Below are 19,101 nucleotides of genomic sequence, written 5' to 3'. Positions count from 1 at the left end.
TGTTTAGGGAATATAAAGGACCTTTTTTGGACCTTACCTGCAAATCGGCAGTTTTCTTTTTCACTTCAACTTTGAGATTTTTAATGGTGACCTCTTGCTGTTCGATTATATGGTCGTATTTTTGTTTTTGTAATGATGTCAAATCATTTAAAGCCTCTGTATCGCTAAAGGAACGACAAAAGCCGGTACACTCCAAGCCACTGATACCAACGGCAGTGTGATGCTATAAAAATAGGTTTAAAGAGAGGATTAGTTTGAGTAAAACTAGAATTGAGAACTGAAATTGAACTGAACTAGAACTGAACTGGAATTGAACTAGAACTGAACTATAACTGAACTAGAACTGAAATAGAACTGAACTAGAACTGAACTAGAACTGAACTAGAACTGAACTAGAACTGAACTAGAACTGAACTAGAACTGAACTAGAACTGAACTAGAACTGAACTAGAACTGAACTAGAACTGAACTAGAACTGAACTAGAACTGAACTAGAACTGAACTAGAACTGAACTAGAACTGAACTGAACTAGAACTGAACTAGAACTGAAATAGAACTGAACTAGAACTGAACTAGAACTGAACTAGAACTGAACTAGAACTGAACTAGAACTGAACTAGAACTGAACTAGAACTGAACTAGAACTGAACTAGAACTGAACTAGAACTGAACTAGAACTGAACTAGAACTGAACTAGAACTGAACTAGAACTGAACTAGAACTGAACTAGAACTAGAACTGAACTAGAACTGAACTAGAACTGATCTAGAGCTGAACTAGAACTGAACTAGAACTGAACTCGAACTGACCTAGAAATGAACTAGAAATGATCTAGAACTGAACTAGAACTGAACTAGGACTAGAATTAGAACTGAACTAGGACTAGAATTAGAACTGAACTAGAACTGAACTAGAACTGAACTAGAACTGAACTAGAACTGAACTAGAACTGAACTAGAACTGAACTAGAACTGAACTAGAACTGAACTAGAACTGAACTAGAACTGAACTAGAATTGAACTAGAACTGAACTAGAACTGAACTAGAACTGAACTAGAACTGAACTAGAACTGAACTAGAACTGAACTAGAACTGAACTAGAACTGAACTAGAACTAAACTAGAACTGAACTAGAACTAAACTAGAACTGAACTAGAACTGATCTAGAGCTGAACTAGAACTGAACTAGAACTGAACTTGAACTGACCTAGAAATGAACTAGAAATGATCTAGAACTGAACTAGAACTGAATGAACTAGAACTGAACTAGGACTAGAATTAGAAACTGAACTAGGACTAGAATTAGAACTGAACTAGGACTAGAATTAGAACTGAACTATAACTGAACTAGAACTGAAATAGAACTGAACTAGAACTGAAATAGAACTGAACTAGAACTGAACTAGAACTGAACTAGAACTGAACTAGAACTGAACTAGAACTGAACTAGTACTGAACTAGAACTGAACTAGAACTGAAATAGAACTGAACTAGAACTGAACTAGAACTGAACTAGAACTGAACTAGAACTGAACTAGAACTGAACTAGAACTGAACTAGAACTGAACTAGAACTGAACTAGAACTGAACTAGAACTGAACTAGAACTGAACTAGAACTGAACTAGAACTGAACTAGAACTGAACTAGAACTGAACTAGAACTGAACTAGAACTGAACTAGAACTGAACTAGAACTAGAACTGAACTAGAACTGAACTAGAACTGATCTAGAGCTGAACTAGAACTGAACTAGAAACTGAACTCGAACTGACCTAGAAATGAACTAGAAATGATCTAGAACTGAACTAGAACTGAACTAGAACTGAACTAGGACTAGAATTAGAACTGAACTAGGACTAGAATTAGAACTGAACTAGAACTGAACTAGAACTGAACTAGAACTGAACTAGAACTGAACTAGAAGTGAACTAGAACTGAACTAGAACTGAACTAGAACTGAACTAGAACTGAACTAGAACTGAACTAGAACTGAACTAGAACTGAACTAGAATTGAACTAGAACTGAACTAGAACTGAACTAGAACTGAACTAGAACTGAACTAGAACTGAACTAGAACTGAACTAGAACTGAACTAGAACTGAACTAGAACTAAACTAGAACTGAACTAGAACTAAACTAGAACTGAACTAGAACTGATCTAGAGCTGAACTAGAACTGAACTAGAACTGAACTTGAACTGACCTAGAAATGAACTAGAAATGATCTAGAACTGAACTAGAACTGAATGAACTAGAACTGAACTAGGACTAGAATTAGAACTGAACTAGGACTAGAATTAGAACTGAACTAGGACTAGAATTAGAACTGAACTATAACTGAACTAGAACTGAAATAGAACTGAACTAGAACTGAAATAGAACTGAACAGAACTGAACTAGAACTGAACTAGAACTGAACTAGAACTGAACTAGAACTGAACTAGAACTGAACTAGGACTAGAATTAGAACTGAACTATAACTGAACTAGAACTGGACTAGAACTGACTAGAACTGAACTAGAACTAGAACTGAACTAGAACTGAACTAGAACTGAACTAGAACTGAACTAGAACTGAACTAGAACTGAACTAGAACTGAACTAGAACTGAACTAGAACTGAACTAGAACTGAACTAGAACTGAACTAGAACTGAACTAGAACTGAACTAGAACTGAACTAGAACTGAACTAGAACTGAACTAGAACTGAACTAGAACTGAACTAGAACTGAACTAGAACTGAACTAGAACTGAACTAGAACTGAACTAGAACTGAACTAGAACTGAACTAGAACTGAACTAGAACTGAACTAGAACTGAACTAGAACTGAACTAGAACTGAACTAGAACTGAACTAGAACTGAACTAGAACTGAACTAGAACTGAACTAGAACTGAACTAGAACTGAACTAGAACTGAACTAGAACTGAACTAGAACTGAACTAGAACTGAACTAGAACTGAACTAGAACTGAACTAGAACTGAACTAGAACTGAACTAGAACTGAACTAGAACTGAACTAGAACTGAACTAGAACTGACTAGAACTGAACTAGAACTGAACTAGAACTGAACTAGAACCGAACTAGAACTGAACTAGAACCGAACTAGAACTGAACTAGAACTGAACTAGAACTGAACTAGAACTGAACTAGAACTGAACTAGAACTGAACTAGAACTGAACTAGAACTGAACTAGAACTGAACTAGAACTGAACAAGAACTGAACTAGAACTGAACTAGAACTAAACTAGAACTTGAACTAGAACAACAATTTCTTGAAAAAGTTGTTTTTATCACTTACCTCCTTTTCATTATTTGAGACATTCGAAGCCTGTGTACTGTTCTTCAAGCGACTATTTTCCACTTGTTGATTTTTAATGCTCAGCATTAATTTCTGTATGGTTAAACGTGCCTTTTCGTAAAGTTGATCACGATTTTTAAGTTTCTCCTCAAGATCTTGGATCATGCAACTTTTATCGGCAGCATCCATTTTATGTTTTTGTAATTCTTCGCGTAGTTGTTGAGCCTTAACAGGGGGAGAAGGAAAATTTTAGGGATTTTATGGGTTTTATTAAAATTGAACAAATGAAATGAAGCTTCACCTTTTACCAAACCCATTTTATAATGCGACATGAAATGGCCAAAAGCCGTAGTGAATTTATTGTGAATTTTATTGACAAATGAAAATTATTAGATGATTTCTTACCAGTTGAAACATAAATGTTATTTTACAGATAAAATATTTATATATTGGAGAAATGTGATGATTAATACAGATAACAATAGAAAATATATAAAGCTTTTGAAAACATACAACAAAATATAAAATGATTTAAACAATCGTTAACAAAAGGTCCTATTTTTAATCGTTTAATTATTTAACCAACTTCTTTGAATTCTATCTTAGTTCAAATGTAATTTTGCAAATCTCTTGTAATAGAATTAAGGAAATTTTCCAAATTTTGAATACACATAACGTATGCCATCTAATGCTGAATATTTGCTAATATTTTGTTTGCTCTGCTGCTGCTTAATATCAGTATCCTTGAGGGAAAATAGAAAAGGATGTTTATTTAAACTTTAAGATAAAATTTCGAAACGAATCACCTTTAAACAAAATACTTCTTCCATATCATTCGTATTGCAGCAACCCAAAAGACTTGAGGAAAATCTGGGAGTCGATAAGGTTAGTGAAGTGCAACTACTATTGGATTTTGTTAAACTTATGCCAACTGCATTATCAATATTACCAAATAAACTACTATCACTAATGGTATAACGTATGGGTATAACCGGTTCATACTGATGATTTACATCCCAACAATAATTGTGCCAATAATCACCCACACCTTGACCAGAAGTTGTATTCAAATTAAAATCTCTTAAACAATTAAAATCTGTTAAATCATGAGAACAATGAGGCGTTACTTCTTCATATAAAGAAGGCGGCGAACACTTAAAACATTCCGAGGAGGAGTTAGATTTCTTGCTATGAAATTGACACTTATCATTATTACAAATATTAACACATAATTTTTGTTTTAATTTAAAAGCTGCTCCCTCGGATCTCTTAGCAAATTTATCCTCTTTTTTCGATAATGGCAAAGTTTGTTGATTCGTATAATCTTTTTTGTTTCTTTTATTACTCTCATATTTTCGATAAATTTCTTGAGTTTCATAAGTATAACATTCATTATTATTCGCATTATTACTGCTGCTGTTGTTGTTCGCTGCTTGCAATTTACTGATTATGGTTCTAAAGAAACGATTTTCTCTTTTAACAATATTACGTTCTATATTCATTTTGTTCACCAATTTTTCATAATCCTGTATACGTTCCAGCAGGCGGGCTGTATTTTCGGTTTTCAAAGAGATTGTGGACTAAAAAAAGGGGTTGGAGTAGGGGAATGTTATTGAAATAAGCGGATAAAGTTTGTATGTGTTTTTATTTTCATTTCATTAAAGTGGCTTTAAATTGTAACAGTTTTTATGAAATCATTTTTTTTTTAATTAAAACATTTATTTATATTTTTTAATTCTATTTAATGAATGCATAATGAACTTTGAAAGCATATGAATATGATGAAATTATTTGCAAAAAGCTTGTGCAACCAAAACCTTATGGATGATAAAGACAAAGCAGCAGAAATGGAAAGGAATGTATTGTACAAATGGATGATACAAAAAAGTTCTGAACTAGAAGTGAACTAGAACAAAACTAGAACAGAACTAGAACTGAACTAGAACTGAACTAGAACTAAACTAGAACTGAACTAGAACTGAACTAGAACTGAACTAGAACTGAACTAGAACTGAACTAGAACTGAACTAGAACTGAACTAGAACTGAACTAGAACTGAACTAGAACTGAACTAGAACTGAACTAGAACTGAACTAGAACTGAACTAGAACTGAACTAGAACTAGAACTGAACTAGAACTAACCTAGAACTGAACCAGAACTGAACTAGAACTGAACTAGAACTGAACTAGAACTGAACTAGAACTGAACTAGAACTGAACTAGAACTGAACTAGAACTGAACTAGAACTGAACTAGACTGAACTAGAACTGAAACTGAACTAGAACTGAACTAGAACTGAACTAGAACTGAACTAGAACTGAACTAGAACTGAACTAGAACTGAACTAGAACTGAACTAGAACTGAACTAGAACTGAACTAGAACTGAACTAGAACTGAACTAGAACTGAACTAGAACTGAACTAGAACTGAACTAGAACTCAACTAGAACTGAACTAGAACTGAACTAGAACTGAACTAGAACTGAACTAGAACTGAACTAGAACTGAACTAGAACTGAACTAGAACTGAACTAGAACTGAACTAGAACTGAACTAGAACTGAACTAGAACTGAACTAGAACTGAACTAGAACTGAACTAGAACTGAACTAGAACTGAACTAGAACTGAACTAGAACTGAACTAGAACTGAACTAGAACTGAACTAGAACTGAACTAGAACTGAACTAGAACTGAACTAGAACTGAACTAGAACTGAACTAGAACTGAACTAGAACTGAACTAGAACTGAACTAGAATGAACTAGAACTGAACTAGAACTGAACTAGAACTGAACTAGAACTGAACTAGAACTGAACTAGAACTGAACTAGAACTGAACTAGAACTGAACTAGAACTGAACTAGAACTGAACTAGAACTGAACTAGAACTGAACTAGAACTGAACTAGAACTAGAACTAGAACTGAACTAGAACTAGAACTGAACTAGAACTGAAATAGAACTGAACTAGAACTGAACTAGAACTGAACTAGAACTGAACTAGAACTGAACTAGAACTGAACTAGAACTGAACTAGAACTGAACTAGAACTGAACTAGAACTGAACTAGAACTGAACTAGAACTGAACTAGAACTGAACTAGAACTGAACTAGAACTGAACTAGAACTGAACTAGAACTGAACTAGAACTGAACTAGAACTGAACTAGAACTGAACTAGAACTGAACTAGAACTGAACTAGAACTGAACTAGAACTGAACTAGAACTGAACTACTAGAACTGAACTAGAACTGAACTAGAACTGAACTAGAACTGAACTAGAACTGAACTAGAACTGAACTAGAACTGAACTAGAACTGAACTAGAACTGAACTAGAACTGAACTAGAACTGAACTAGAACTGAACTAGAACTGAACTAGAACTGAACTAGAACTGAACTAGAACTGAACTAGAACTGAACTAGAAGTGAACTAGAACTGAACTAGAATTGAACTAGAATTGAACTAGAACTGAACTAGAACTGAACTAGAACTGAACTAGAACTGAACAGAACAGAAATAGAACAGAACTTTGGACTCTAGACGAGCCAATAGTAAGGACTATAGTTTCTTCTATATAGACTACGGTATAGTCCAGCTAAAAGTTAGGACAGACTATTGACAGGACTATTATTTAAAAAAATACACTCCTTTCCAACACTGCCTTCGAGTTAAACATTATACCCACTCCGAACATTAATAACAAAGAACTCAAGTGTTTGTGATATAATATTACATAAAGTTACAGACGAACGAAACAAAGGAGACCCTCTTTAAAAAAAGAAACAAAAAAAAAAAACAACTTACTTGCATTCTCGATAAAACGTCTTGTTGATCACGCATTTGACGTTCATACGTTTGTATGTTCGACATTTCTTTAGAGAAATTGTCTTGAGTATGTTTAAAGGCGACCATAAGTTTTTCATTATCAGCTTTAAGATCTGCATTCTTAGAGCGTAAACCTCTTAAAAAACGCTTTATGTGGTTTTGTTCAATTTTTTTTAAGTTATAAAATGGGTTGGTTGGTATGAGGCATCATTTACAAAAACATTTATACAAATTATTAAGAAAGAAAGACTTACCTCATTATTAGCAATTTCCGCATCCTTGGTATCGATGGTTTCTAAAAGTTCATTATTTTGGAAGACAAGTTCTTTGACTTTTTCCTCATATTCCTTAATGGTTTCATCACGTTTCACTAGAAGTTCTTCTAGGCTATAGATTTGTTGTTGAAAATCCAAAAGTTTGTCATCGGACTGTTTAAGCAAACCCTCCAATTCGTGTAACTAAATAAAGAGAGAAATTTTGAAATTGTTTTAATAAAATTTATTTTTGCAGAATTTTTACAATTAATATTTGAAAAATTTCTTTTAAAAATATACACACTTTTTGCAAAGCATTTAGATTTTCTGCTAAATCCGATCTTTCCATTAACTCGTTGAATTCTTGAGCTCCTCCGGCCGGTATATTAATACGTGATTTTTCCATTTCTCTTTCCATTTCCAAATATTGTATTTTCTGATTTAGTTCCTCGACTACATGTTGATATTTTGTTTCAGATTCTTTAAGAATTTTCTCCATTTGTATCATACCCTGGGCGGCCTCTTTAAGTAGATCTTGTTTCTCCTGAACTTCTTTGCGTAGAATTTCCATTTCTACTTTGGTGTCGATCAATTGTTTCATGAGAGTATCTTCCGAAGAGGTATTATTGGCTTGTTTATAACCGGGTATACTTTCTTCGATGAAATACAGACGCAATTTCAAATTGAAATTTTCTTTACGCAAAGTGGCCATTTGTTCTTCGAATTCCCGTACTGAACGACCCTGAGCGGCGGGCGAGGTGGAACCCTGATAGGGTTGTAGACTAACGCAAGGCGAACGATAACCGACGCCATCTGTGAAAATATAAGAGAAGAATTATTAGTTAAAAAGAGAATTTTAAAAATGTCTTCTAAAATCTCCCATAATAAGGGGAAATTGTTCTGCAAATCACATCTGTATTATAATTTTAATGAATTACAATAAAATTTTGATTAAAATTGTAAAAATAAAAATTTCCCTTTAAGGGAAATTTTGAAAATTTTTTCTGGAAATTATATATTTAACACGATTTCAATAAAATGCTATAAAAATTATTTTAAAATTGTGAAATTTGTGAATTCCCTTGAAGGGAAATTTTCTAAACAAAGGGAAATTTTGAAAATTTTTCTGGAAATCATATATTTAACAAGATTTCAATAAAAACCTATAAAATTTATTTTAAAATCGTGGAAAATAAAAATTTCCCCTCAAGGGAAATTTTCAAAACCAAGGGAAATTTTAAAAATTCTTGTAAAAATCAAAAAGTTAACAAGATTTCACAAAATTCCAATAAAATTTACGTTAAAATCTTAAAGAAAAAAATTTCCCTTTAAGGGAAATTTCGAAAAATTTTCCAGAAATCAAATATTGACCATAATTTTAATGAATTAAAATATAATTTTTACTGAATTTGTTAAAAATACAAATTTCCCTTCAAGGGAAATTTTCTTAGCAAAGGGAAATTTTTAAATTTTTTCTAGAAATCAAAATTTTACTAAAATTTTAATGAATTACAATAATTTTTTTATTAAAATTGTGAAAAATAAAAATTTCCCTTCAAGGGAAATTTTGAAAATTCTTGTAAAAATCGAAAAAGTTAACAAAGTTTTACCCCCTCATTTTATAAAACGAAACTTTCGTTAACGTAAAAAATTTGTATGAAGAATACTGGGAAATTTTTGAAAATATGAATTTTTTCCATACAAATTTTTTTGAACGTTTGTCGTTTCGTTTTATAAAATGAGACCCTTAATAAATTACTATCAAATTTGCATTAAATTCTTTAAAAATAGAAATTTCCCTTCAAGGGAAATATTGTAAACAAAGGGAAATTTTGAAATTTGTTCTAAAAATAAAAAATTTAACATTATTTTAATAAAATATTAAAATCTTTGAAAATAAAAATGTCCCTTAGGTCAAGGTTTCAAAAGGGTCTCTAAATTCTTCTTCAGATTTTCACAAAAACCTACCCCCACTTTCGGTAAAATTATAATCTCCATACATTAGTGTTACATTCTCTTTTAACAATTCAATTTTATCCATTTCCTTGCTCTCATCAACATCATTATTATCTTCATTATGATGAACTGCTGCAGTTTTACTATTATCACTTAATTTCATAGAATTTTTATGCATTTTATTTGTGAAATTCAGCAGCGTCCAACTAGCCGAACGCTTGAGTTTTTTATCTATTTATTTTGTTTTGTTGCTGGTATTCAATTAATAATTATTATCAAATATTTTTATTTCCGCTAAATAAATTTTTAAACACAAAATTCTTATGTTGAAATGCTCAGTTGTGAGATGAGGAGGTAGAAGAATATTTGCAAAATTTTGTATTTATTTAATATTGAAATATTTGTTTGCTTTTTTTGAAGATTATTATTTTTTTTCTTTGACGTTTATGTTTTCTTATTTTTTCTATAAATTTCAAGGTTTTCTTTGAAGAAAAAATGTTTAGAAAACTATTGTAAAGTGATTTTTTTATACTTTAAGGGAAAAGACAGTGTTCACACTAAACTGTGCTAAAACAAAAGTTTTGTATAAAAAACTGTGTTCACATTTTTCTAAAGAAAACTGTGTTCACATTTTTCTAAAGAAAACTGTGTTCACATTTTTCTAAAGAAAACTGTGTTCACATTTTTCTAAAGAAAACTGTCTTCACATTTTTCTAAAGAAAACTGTCTTCACATTTTTCTAAAGAAAACTGTGTTCACATTTTTCTAAAGAAAACTGTCTTCACATTTTTCTAAAGAAAACTGTGTTCACATTTTTCTAAAGAAAACTGTCTTCATACTTTTCTATAGAATACTGCTATAGTTCAGTTCCAATTCAGTCCTAGTTCAGTTCTAGTTCAAGTCCTAGTTCACTTCTAGTTCAGTTCTACTTCTGTTCTATTCTGTTATAGTTCTGTTTCATTTCTGTTCTAATTCTTTTCTAGTTCTGTTCTAGTTCTGTTCTAGTACGGTTCTAGTTCTGTTCTAGTTCTGTTCTAGTACTGTTCTAGTTCTGTTCTAGTTCTGTTCTAGTTCTGTTCTAGTTCTGTTCTAGTTTTGTTCTAGTTCTGTTCTAGTTCTGTTCTAGTTCTGTTCTAGTTTTGTTCTAGTTCTGTTCTAGTTCTGTTCTATTTCTGTTCTAGTTCTTTTCTAGTTCTGTTCCAGTTCTGTTCTAGTTTTTTTCTAATTCTTTTCTAGTTCTGTTCTAGTTCTGTTCTAGTTCTGTTCTTGTTCTGTTCTAGTTCTTTTCTAGTTCTATTCTAGTTCTGTTCTAGTTCTTTTCTAGTTCTTTTCTAGATCTGTTCTAGTTCTTTTCTAGTTCTTATCTAGTTCTTTTCTAGTTCAGTTCCAGTTCTGTTATAGTTCTTTTCTAGTTCTGTTCTAGTTCTTATCTAGTTCTGTTCCAGTTCTGTTCTAGTTCTGTTCTAGTTCTTTTCTGTTCTAATTCTGTTCTAATTCTGTTCTAGTTCTGTTCTAGTTCTGTTCTAGTTCTATTCTAGTTCTGTTCTAGTTCTGTTCTAGTTCTGTTTTAGTTCTGTTCTAGTTCTGTTCTAGTTCTGTTCTAGTTCTGTTCTAGTTCTAGTTCTGTTCTAGTTCTGTTCTAGTTCTGTTCTAATTCAGTTCTACTTCTGTTCTAGTTCTATTCTAATTCTTTTCCAGTTCTGTTCTAGTTCTGTTCTAGTTCTGTTTTAGTTCTGTTCTAGTTCTGTTCTAGTTCTGCTCTAGTTCTGTTCTAGTTCTGTTCTAATTCAGTTCTAGTTCTGTTCTAGTTCTGTTCTAGTTCTGTTCTAGTTCTGTTCTAGTTCTGTTCTAGTTCTGTTCTAGTTCTGTTCTAGTTCTGTTCTAGTTCTGTTCTAGTTCTGTTCTAGTTCTGTTCTTGTTCTGTTCTAGTTCTGTTCTAGTTCTGTTCTAGTTCTGTTCTAGTTCTGTTCTAGTTCAGTTCTAGTTCAGTTCTAGTTCAGTTCTAGTTCAGTTCTAGTTCAGTTCTAGTTCTGCTCTAGTTCTGCTCTAGTTCTGTTCTAGTTCTGTTCTAGTTCTGTTCTAGTTCTGTTCTAGTTCTGTTCTAGTTCTGTTCTAGTTCTGTTCTAGTTCTGTTCTAGTTCTGTTCTAGTTCTGTTCTAGTTCTGTTCTAGTTCTGTTCCAATTCTGTTGTAGTTCTGTTGTAGTTCTGTTCTAGTTGTGTTCTAGTTCTGTTCTAGTTCTGTTCTAGTTCTGTTCTAGTTCTGTTCTAGTTCAGTTCTGTTCTAGTTCTGTTCTAGTTCTGTTCTAGTTCTGTTCTAGTTCTGTTCTAGTTCTGTTCTAGTTCTGTTCTAGTTCTGTTCTAGTTCTGTTCTAGTTCTGTTCTAGTTCTGTTCTAGTTCTATTGTAGTTCTGTTCTAGTTCTGTTGTAGTTCTGTTGTAGTTCTGTTCTAGTTCTGTTGTAGTTCTGTTCTAGTTCTGTTATAACTCAGTTCTAGTTCTGTTCTAGTTCTGCTCTAGTTCTGCTCTAGTTCTGTTCTAGTTCTGTTCTAGTGCTGTTCTAGTTCTGTTCTAGTTCTGTTCTAGTTCGGTTCTAGTTCTTTTCTAGTTCTTTTCTAGTTCTGTTCTAGTTCTGTTCTAGTTCTGTTCTAGTTCTGTTCTAGTTCTGTTCTAGTTCTGTTCTAGTTCTGTTCTAGTTCTGTTCTAGTTCTGTTCTAGTTCTGTTTTAGTTCTGTTCTAGTTCTTTTCTAGTTCTCTTCTAGTTCTGTTCTAGTTCAGTTCTCGTTCTTTTCTAGTTCTTTTCTAGTTCTGTTCTAGTTCTGTTCTAGTTCTGTTGTAGTTCTGTTCTAGTTATGTTCTAGTTCTGTTCTAGTTCAGTTCTAGTTCTGTTCTAGTTCTGCTCTAGTTCTGCTCTAGTTCTGTTCTAGTTCTGTTCTAATTCAGTTCTAGTTCTGTTCTGTTCTAATTCTGTTCTAGTTCAGTTCTAGTTCTGTTCTAGTTCTGTTCTAGTTCTGTTCTAGTTCTGTTCTAGTTCTGTTCTAGTTATGTTGTAGTTCTGTTGCAGTTCTGTTCTAGTTCTGTTCTAGCTCTGTTCTAGTTCTGTTCTAGTTCTGTTCTAGTTCTGTTCTAGTTCTGTTCTAGTTCTGTTCTAGTTCTGTTCTAGTTCTGTTCTAGTTCTGTTCTAGTTCTGTTCTAGTTCTGTTCTAGTTATGTTCTAGTTCTGTTCTAGTTCTGTTCTAGTTCTGTTCTAGTTCTGTTGTAGTTCTGTTCTAGTTCTGTTCTAGTTCTGTTCTAGTTCTGTTCTAGCTCTGTTCTAGTTCTGTTGTAGTTCTGTTCTAGTTATGTTCTAGTTCTGTTCTAGTTCAGTTCTAGTTCTGTTCTAGTTCTGCTCTAGTTCTGCTCTAGTTCTGTTCTAGTTCTGTTCTAATTCAGTTCTAGTTCTGTTCTGTTCTAATTCTGTTCTAGTTCAGTTCTAGTTCTGTTCTAGTTCTGTTCTAGTTTTGTTCTAGTTATGTTGTAGTTCTGTTGCAGTTCTGTTCTAGTTCTGTTCTAGTTCAGTTCTAGCTCTGTTCTAGTTCTGTTCTAGTTCTGTTCTAGTTCTGTTCTAGTTCTGTTCTAGTTCTGTTCTAGTTCTGTTCTAGTTCTGTTCTAGTTCTGTTCTAGTTCTGTTCTAGTTCTGTTCTAGTTCTGTTCTAGTTCTGTTCTAGTTATGTTCTAGTTCTGTTCTAGTTCTGTTCTAGTTCTGTTCTAGTTCTGTTCTAGTTCTGTTGTAGTTCTGTTCTAGTTCTGTTCTAGTTCTGTTCTAGTTCTGTTCTAGTTCTGTTCTAGTTCTATGTGTGTGTTCACACTATTCTAAAAGAAGCTTAGTTCACACTTTTCTCTAGAAAACTGTGTTCAGACTAAAAAACATTTCCTTTTAAAATACATTTTATTGACTTTGTTTAGCGATCATTAAAAATTCGTTTAATATTTAAAAAAAAATTCTGTTTATTTTATATGATTTGGACTCGAGCCAACATAATTTTTATTGTTTGTTTTGTGGTCTAGCCATTCAGGCATGAGGTTTTTTTGACAGATTTTTATTTTTCTTTTATTATTAAACACTTTTGAAAATTTGCCGCAAAAAATAAGAAAATAAGAGACGAAAAATAAATAAAATATAAAGAAAATGAAAACAACTTACAGGGATTTTCCATGGTTACATCTTGTAAAGTACCGGGACTAGAGCTAGAAAGAGTAATAAAAAAAGATAAATAAAAATGTAAATAAAAATTTTAATAAAATGTTTAATAAAAATTTTCCAAAAATTAATTAAACAATGATTTATTACAATTATTAATTCATATAAATTAAAACATCAATTAAACTATTAAATTCCCCCAAAATTAACTTAATTATGTAGAGATGAAATGTTTTGTTAAAATGACCTCATATAACAATTATTTAAATTGTCCACTATTTGAGTTAAATTTGTCATCATCAGCAAAAAAGTGATGAATCTTAAAAAAGCTACACATGCTAAAGAAATATTCTTTTTAATAATAAATTCATAAAAGCTTAAAGAGGAAAACAACAATAACAAAAGAAAGAAAGAAAGAAGCTTGATTTATTTAACATGATTTTTTTGATTATAGAGCAATTTAAAACTTTTGTCACAAAATGGAAAATTTTTTTGAAGAGTTTATTTAATGCAAAAAAATTATTCTTGTTAAACATTAAAGCAGACCTAAAGGCGTTAATTTAATTTCAAAAATTAACATTGAATTTCTAGTTCCTTAAATAATAAATTTTCCCTTTTTTTCGTATAAAAGTCTCAAGGTTTTCATTTAAAATGTTAGGCCGCGTAAAGAAAATCTATTTAAAAAAAAAAATGTATACTCAAGCATGAAATGTGTTTGTGTGTTTTTTTATAAATTTATTTAAAAATAGATTTTCCTGAAAAAAACTAAAACAAAAATCAACCATGTTACATGTCTAATTCAAAAGAAACGAAACTAAAACGAGCGTCTGACAATCAAGAACATTTCAAATGCTGGAGAACTGTTAAAGTTCAGGGCTGATTTTGTATGTGAATAAAAAAAAAAAAACAATTTTCTATAGAAAAGAAATTAATCTATAAAAAACTCTGTTCACACTATTCTAAAGAAAACTGAATTTCTATAGAAAAGTGTGTTCCCACTTTTCTGCACTCAAAATTTTCAAAAGAAAACTGTGTTCATATTTTCTATAAAAAATGTGTTCATAGAGACTATAGACTACACTTTAGACTAGACTATAGACTAGACTATAGACTAGACTATAGACTAGACTATAGAGTAGACTATAGACTAGACTATAGACTAGACTATAGACTAGACTATAGACTAGACTATAGACTAGACTATAGACTAGACTATAGACTAGACTATAGACTAGACTATAGACTAGACTATAGACTAGACTATAGACTAGACTATAGACTAGACTATAGACTAGACTATAGACTAGACTATAGACTAGACTATAGACTAGACTACAGACTAGTCTATAGTCTAGACTAGACTAGACTATAGACTAATTAGACTAGACTATAGACTAGACTATAGACTAGACAATAGACTAGACTATAGACTAGACTATAGACTAGACTATAGACTAGACTATAGACTAGACTATAGACTAGACTATAGACTAGACTATAGACTAGACTATAGACTAGACTATAGACTAGACTATAGACTATACTAGACTAGACTATAGACTAGACTAGACTAGACTATAGACTAGACTATAGACTAGACTATAGACTAGACTATAGACTAGACTATAGACTAGACTATAGACTAGACTATAGACTAGACTATAGACTAGACTATAGACTAGACTAGACTAGACTATAGACTAGACTATAGACTAGACTATAGACTAGACTATAGACTAGACATAGACTAGACTATAGACTTAAACACAGTTGTCTATAGAAAAGTATGAGCACAGTTTTCTTAGAAAAGTTTTTGTCTATGCAATTTTTAACCTAAATTTCGCACTGCATCTATCGCTTTCTTTGTGTTTACTTGCATAAATTACACAATTTTATTTCTATTTATAAAATCTTTTGCGGTTTTCTCAACAAATTAATTCGGTTTCTTTAAGCAAACTCAACAAGCTGGTCAGCAAATAAAAAATATTATAAAATTTACTTAATTATATGCTTTAAAAAAAAAAAACAGTGGGTAATGCATTTTTTCTACTTCAACAATTGAGCAATGTATAAACAAAACGTTGATAAAAAGAAACTCAATCTAAGAACTCTTTAACAAAAAAACTAAAATTTCCAAAAATCTTTTGATCTAGAAACGTCATTTATATTATCAAAACAAAACAAATGGACGCTATTTTGTTTGTAACCCTTAAATAAACATAATATATAAGACGGCCCATAGAGCTGGACAGTTTATGGGAACTATTCTTTAAAAAAAAATACTTGAGTTTTCTTTTTGAATAGAGTTTGTACTTTTTTTATAAATTGTTTATTTTAGTAACCAATACCTGTGGTCGATGTTGTCCATTATATAAACAATTTCTTGTTTTATGGAATTTTAAATGCATTTTTTATAAAAAAAATGTACAAGGCATAAAACTGCAGTGACTCAAGAAGTTTAACATTTATCGAATAATAAAAATAAATGTAAAATAATAAAATGCTGCGCTATTAATTGCAAAACAAGTTGGCAGCATTGCATAACAATAAATTGCCTAAAATACTGCTAAATGTCAAAGAGTGATGTAAATTGTTTAAAAGTTCTTTTGAGAGTTTGTTTTATGGTGTGAAAACAGTTTTCTATAGAAAAGTTTGATCACAGTTTTCTATAGAAAAGTGTAAACACAGTTTTCTATAGAAAAGTGTAAACACAGTTTTCTATAGAAAAGTGTAAACAAAACAGTTTTCTATAGAAAAGTGTAAACAACACAGTTTTCTATAGAAAAGTGTAAACAACACAGTTTTCTATAGAAAAGTGTAAACAACACAGTTTTCTATAGAAAAGTGTAAACAACACAGTTTTCTATAGAAAAGTGTAAACAACACAGTTTTCTATAGAAAAGTGTAAACAACACAGTTTTCTATAGAAAAGTGTAAACAACACAGTTTTCTATAGAAAAGTGTAAACAACACAGTTTTCTATAGAAAAGTGTAAACAACACAGTTTTCTATAGAAATTGTAAACACAGTTTTCTATGGAAAAGTGTAAACACAGTGTTCTATAGAAAAGTATAAACACAGTTTTCTATGAAAAGTGTAAACACATTTTTTATAGAAAAGTGTAAACACAGTTTTCTATAGAAAAGTGTAAACACAGTTTTCTATGGAAAAGTGTAAACACAGTTTTCTATGGAAAAGTGTAAACACAGTCTTCTATGGAAAAGTGTAAAAAAGTTTTCTATAGAAAAGTGTAAACACAGTTTTCTATAGAAAAGTGTAAACACAGTTTTCTATAGAAAAGTGTAAACAACACAGTTATCTATAGAAAAGTGTGAACACAGTTTAATGTAAACATAAACATATTTTTCTTTAGTGTGAGCACAGTTTCCTATAAAAAAGTTTTGTGTGAACACAGTTTCCTATGAAAAACTTTAGTGTGAACATAGTATTTTAAAGAAAAAGAGTTATATGAACACAGTTTTCTCTAGAAAGGGGCCTAAAAAATAAACATTTCTCTAGAAAACTATCATTCTTATTAAGTTTGTCTTAAAACTTTTTTCGTAACCTTCCTATTTATAGAACTTTTATAACTCTATTATAGACTTTTATGTCACAATTTTTTTGTTTGTTATTACAAACATAAAGACACATGTTTAAATATTTAGCAACAATTTAGGGTGTTGTTCTATAAAACAAGTTTTTTTCTAAAGAATTATTAATAATCTTGTTGTTGTACTCATTTTAAATATTTTATTCTTAAACAAACACAAAACTTTTAAGTTAGGCTTAAAACGCTTTAAACTAAATTATGCAGTTTTAGTAGAAATATTGAAATTCTTAAACAAACAACATTAAAGCAAGAAAACGTCTTCAAATGTTTTGCAAAAATTTTGTTAAAATCTTTTGTGTTATTATAATCAATATATTATTTTTATGCGAGGGTCGCATTTTAAAACGCTGTGATTTGGCTCGAGAAATGTTACGTTTGGGTACTTCTAAACATGAACTTGCCACCTGGTGTTGCATTGCACAATTTGAAAGTAAATTTAATACTTCGGCGGTGGGCCAATTAAATGGCAATTGGTCTAATGATTATGGTCTTTTTCAAGTTAGTGATCGTTATTGGTGTCAATCGAGAGCTTCAAGACCCTCTGCTAATCTATGTAAAGTTTCATGTCAATCTTTAATAACTGACAATATAGCAGAAGCTGTTAAATGTGCTCATAATGTTAAGAAACGTCAAGGTTGGCGAGCTTGGGCTGCTTACAATGGTCGTTGTAATAAATTGAAATCTTTGCCGTCTATAGAAGAATGTTTTTAAAGTTTAAAGTAAAATATGAATAAAAAATTTTGTTTACAAAAAATAAAAAACTGAATATGATCATTTTACTTTCTATATGAACAAGTGTTTTAGTTTCGTATAGTATGAGAGGGAAAAAGGGCTAATGTGCATCGTTGTTTTTTCCTTATGTATTCTTTAAAGTTTAAACAATGCCCTACTGTCTAAAGAATGATAAATTAAGACAGTTTTATCTTTATTTTTTTTTTTTGTTACAAAGCAATGCATTGAATGAAGCAAACTATACATAAACAAATTTTTTATTGTAATTGTTGTTGTTTTATTTAAAATTTATTATACATAATTTTTATTCATTCATGCTTGTGCGAATTGAAATGTTTCATATTTCGCCAAATGTTGAATTTTTTTAAAGAGTTTTCCTTATATTTTTTTAGTAATTTTTGTTACATTTTCAAAAAATTTTCTATAAACGAACAAAATTTAGGCCATTTAACTCAAAAATTTTGTAATTTTTTAGCTATATTTTTAGAACATTTTAAAATTACAATATTTTATTACAAAATCAATAATTTTTATGGCGAAATTTAAATAAACTGCAGGAAATTGTTTAAGTTAATAATGTGGAACGTGCTTTTATTAAAATAAGAAATATTTAAGAAAAATTAACACTTAAGCAGACAAAAGGATGTAAATAAAAGTGTGAACACAGTTTTCTATAGAAAAGTGTCTGAACAAAGTTTTATCTATAACCTAGTCTAACTTAGTATAGTCTAGATATAGTCTAGTCTATAGTCTAGTCTATAGTCTAGTCTATAGTCTAGTCTATAGTCTAGTCTATAGTCTAGTCTATAGTCTAGTCTATAGTCTAGTCTATAGTCTAGTCTATAGTCTAGTCTATAGTCTAGTCTATAGTCTAGTCTATAGTCTAGTCTATAGTCTAGTCTATAGTCTAGTCTATAGTCTAGTCTATAGTCTAGTCTATAGTCTAGTCTATAGTCTAGTCTATAGTCTAGTCTATAGTCTAGACTATAGTCTAGTCTATAGTCTAGACTATAGTCTAGTCTATAGTCTAGTCTAGTAGTCTATAGTCTAGTCTATAGTCTAGTCTATAGTCTAGTCTATAGTCTAGTCTATAGTCTAGTCTATAGTATAGTCTATAGTCTAGTCTATAGTCTAGTCTATAGTCTAGTCTATAGTCTAGTCTATAGTCTAGTCTATAGTCTAGTCTATAGTCTAGTCTATAGTCTAGTCTATAGTCTAGTCTATAGTCTAGTCTATAGTC

General features: G+C 31.0%; 3 protein-coding genes across 9 annotated transcripts in view; 2 read left to right on the top strand and 1 right to left on the bottom strand.

Annotated features, from left to right (window-relative positions):
- Window positions 1-19,101, bottom strand: part of LOC119605083 (centrosomin) — a 71,016-nt gene that overhangs the window by 6,570 nt on the left and 45,345 nt on the right. For 3 of the 6 annotated variants that reach the window (XM_037958014.1, XM_037958017.1, XM_037958016.1), the window contains 6 exons: window positions 13,523-13,566; window positions 7,691-8,199; window positions 7,387-7,590; window positions 7,112-7,279; window positions 3,304-3,528; window positions 38-223 (listed from right to left, as the gene is read on the bottom strand). In XM_037958014.1, coding sequence (XP_037813942.1) covers window positions 38-223; window positions 3,304-3,528; window positions 7,112-7,279; window positions 7,387-7,590; window positions 7,691-8,199; window positions 13,523-13,566 — 1,336 coding nt within the window. Of the gene's footprint in view, window positions 1-37; window positions 224-3,303; window positions 3,529-7,111; window positions 7,280-7,386; window positions 7,591-7,690; window positions 8,200-9,354; window positions 9,765-13,522; window positions 13,567-19,101 lie in introns of those variants that run through there. The other 3 variants (XM_037958018.1, XM_037958019.1, XM_037958015.1) reach the window with 2 other exon arrangements.
- Window positions 1-19,101, top strand: part of LOC119605085 (ubiquitin-associated domain-containing protein 1) — a 48,511-nt gene that overhangs the window by 14,993 nt on the left and 14,417 nt on the right. The gene's annotated exons all lie outside the window — the stretch shown is intronic.
- On the top strand, window positions 17,335-17,890 carry LOC119605088 (lysozyme P-like). Of its 2 annotated transcripts, XM_037958030.1 has the most exons (2): window positions 17,335-17,559; window positions 17,629-17,890. In XM_037958030.1, exons 1-2 carry the CDS (start codon window positions 17,394-17,396, stop codon window positions 17,838-17,840), a joined length of 378 nt encoding a protein of 125 aa, XP_037813958.1. In that variant the 5' UTR covers window positions 17,335-17,393; the 3' UTR covers window positions 17,841-17,890. The 2 variants fall into 2 exon arrangements, with proteins under 2 accessions (XP_037813958.1, XP_037813957.1); XM_037958029.1 differs by having other exon boundaries at window positions 17,335-17,890.

The sequence above is a fragment of the Lucilia sericata genome, unplaced genomic scaffold (assembly GCF_015586225.1).
Source record: "Lucilia sericata isolate MDLA Ls3-8-SP2 unplaced genomic scaffold, ASM1558622v1 Contig000456F_arrow, whole genome shotgun sequence".
Classification (NCBI taxonomy): Eukaryota; Metazoa; Arthropoda; class Insecta; order Diptera; family Calliphoridae; genus Lucilia; species Lucilia sericata.
This window is presented reverse-complemented; position numbering and strand designations above follow the sequence as displayed.

Excerpts from the sequence above, each read along its gene's own strand:
- LOC119605088 (XM_037958029.1), top strand. The coding sequence starts at position 17,394 with ATGTTTTGCAAAAATTTTGTTAAAATCTTTTGTGTTATTATAATCAAT.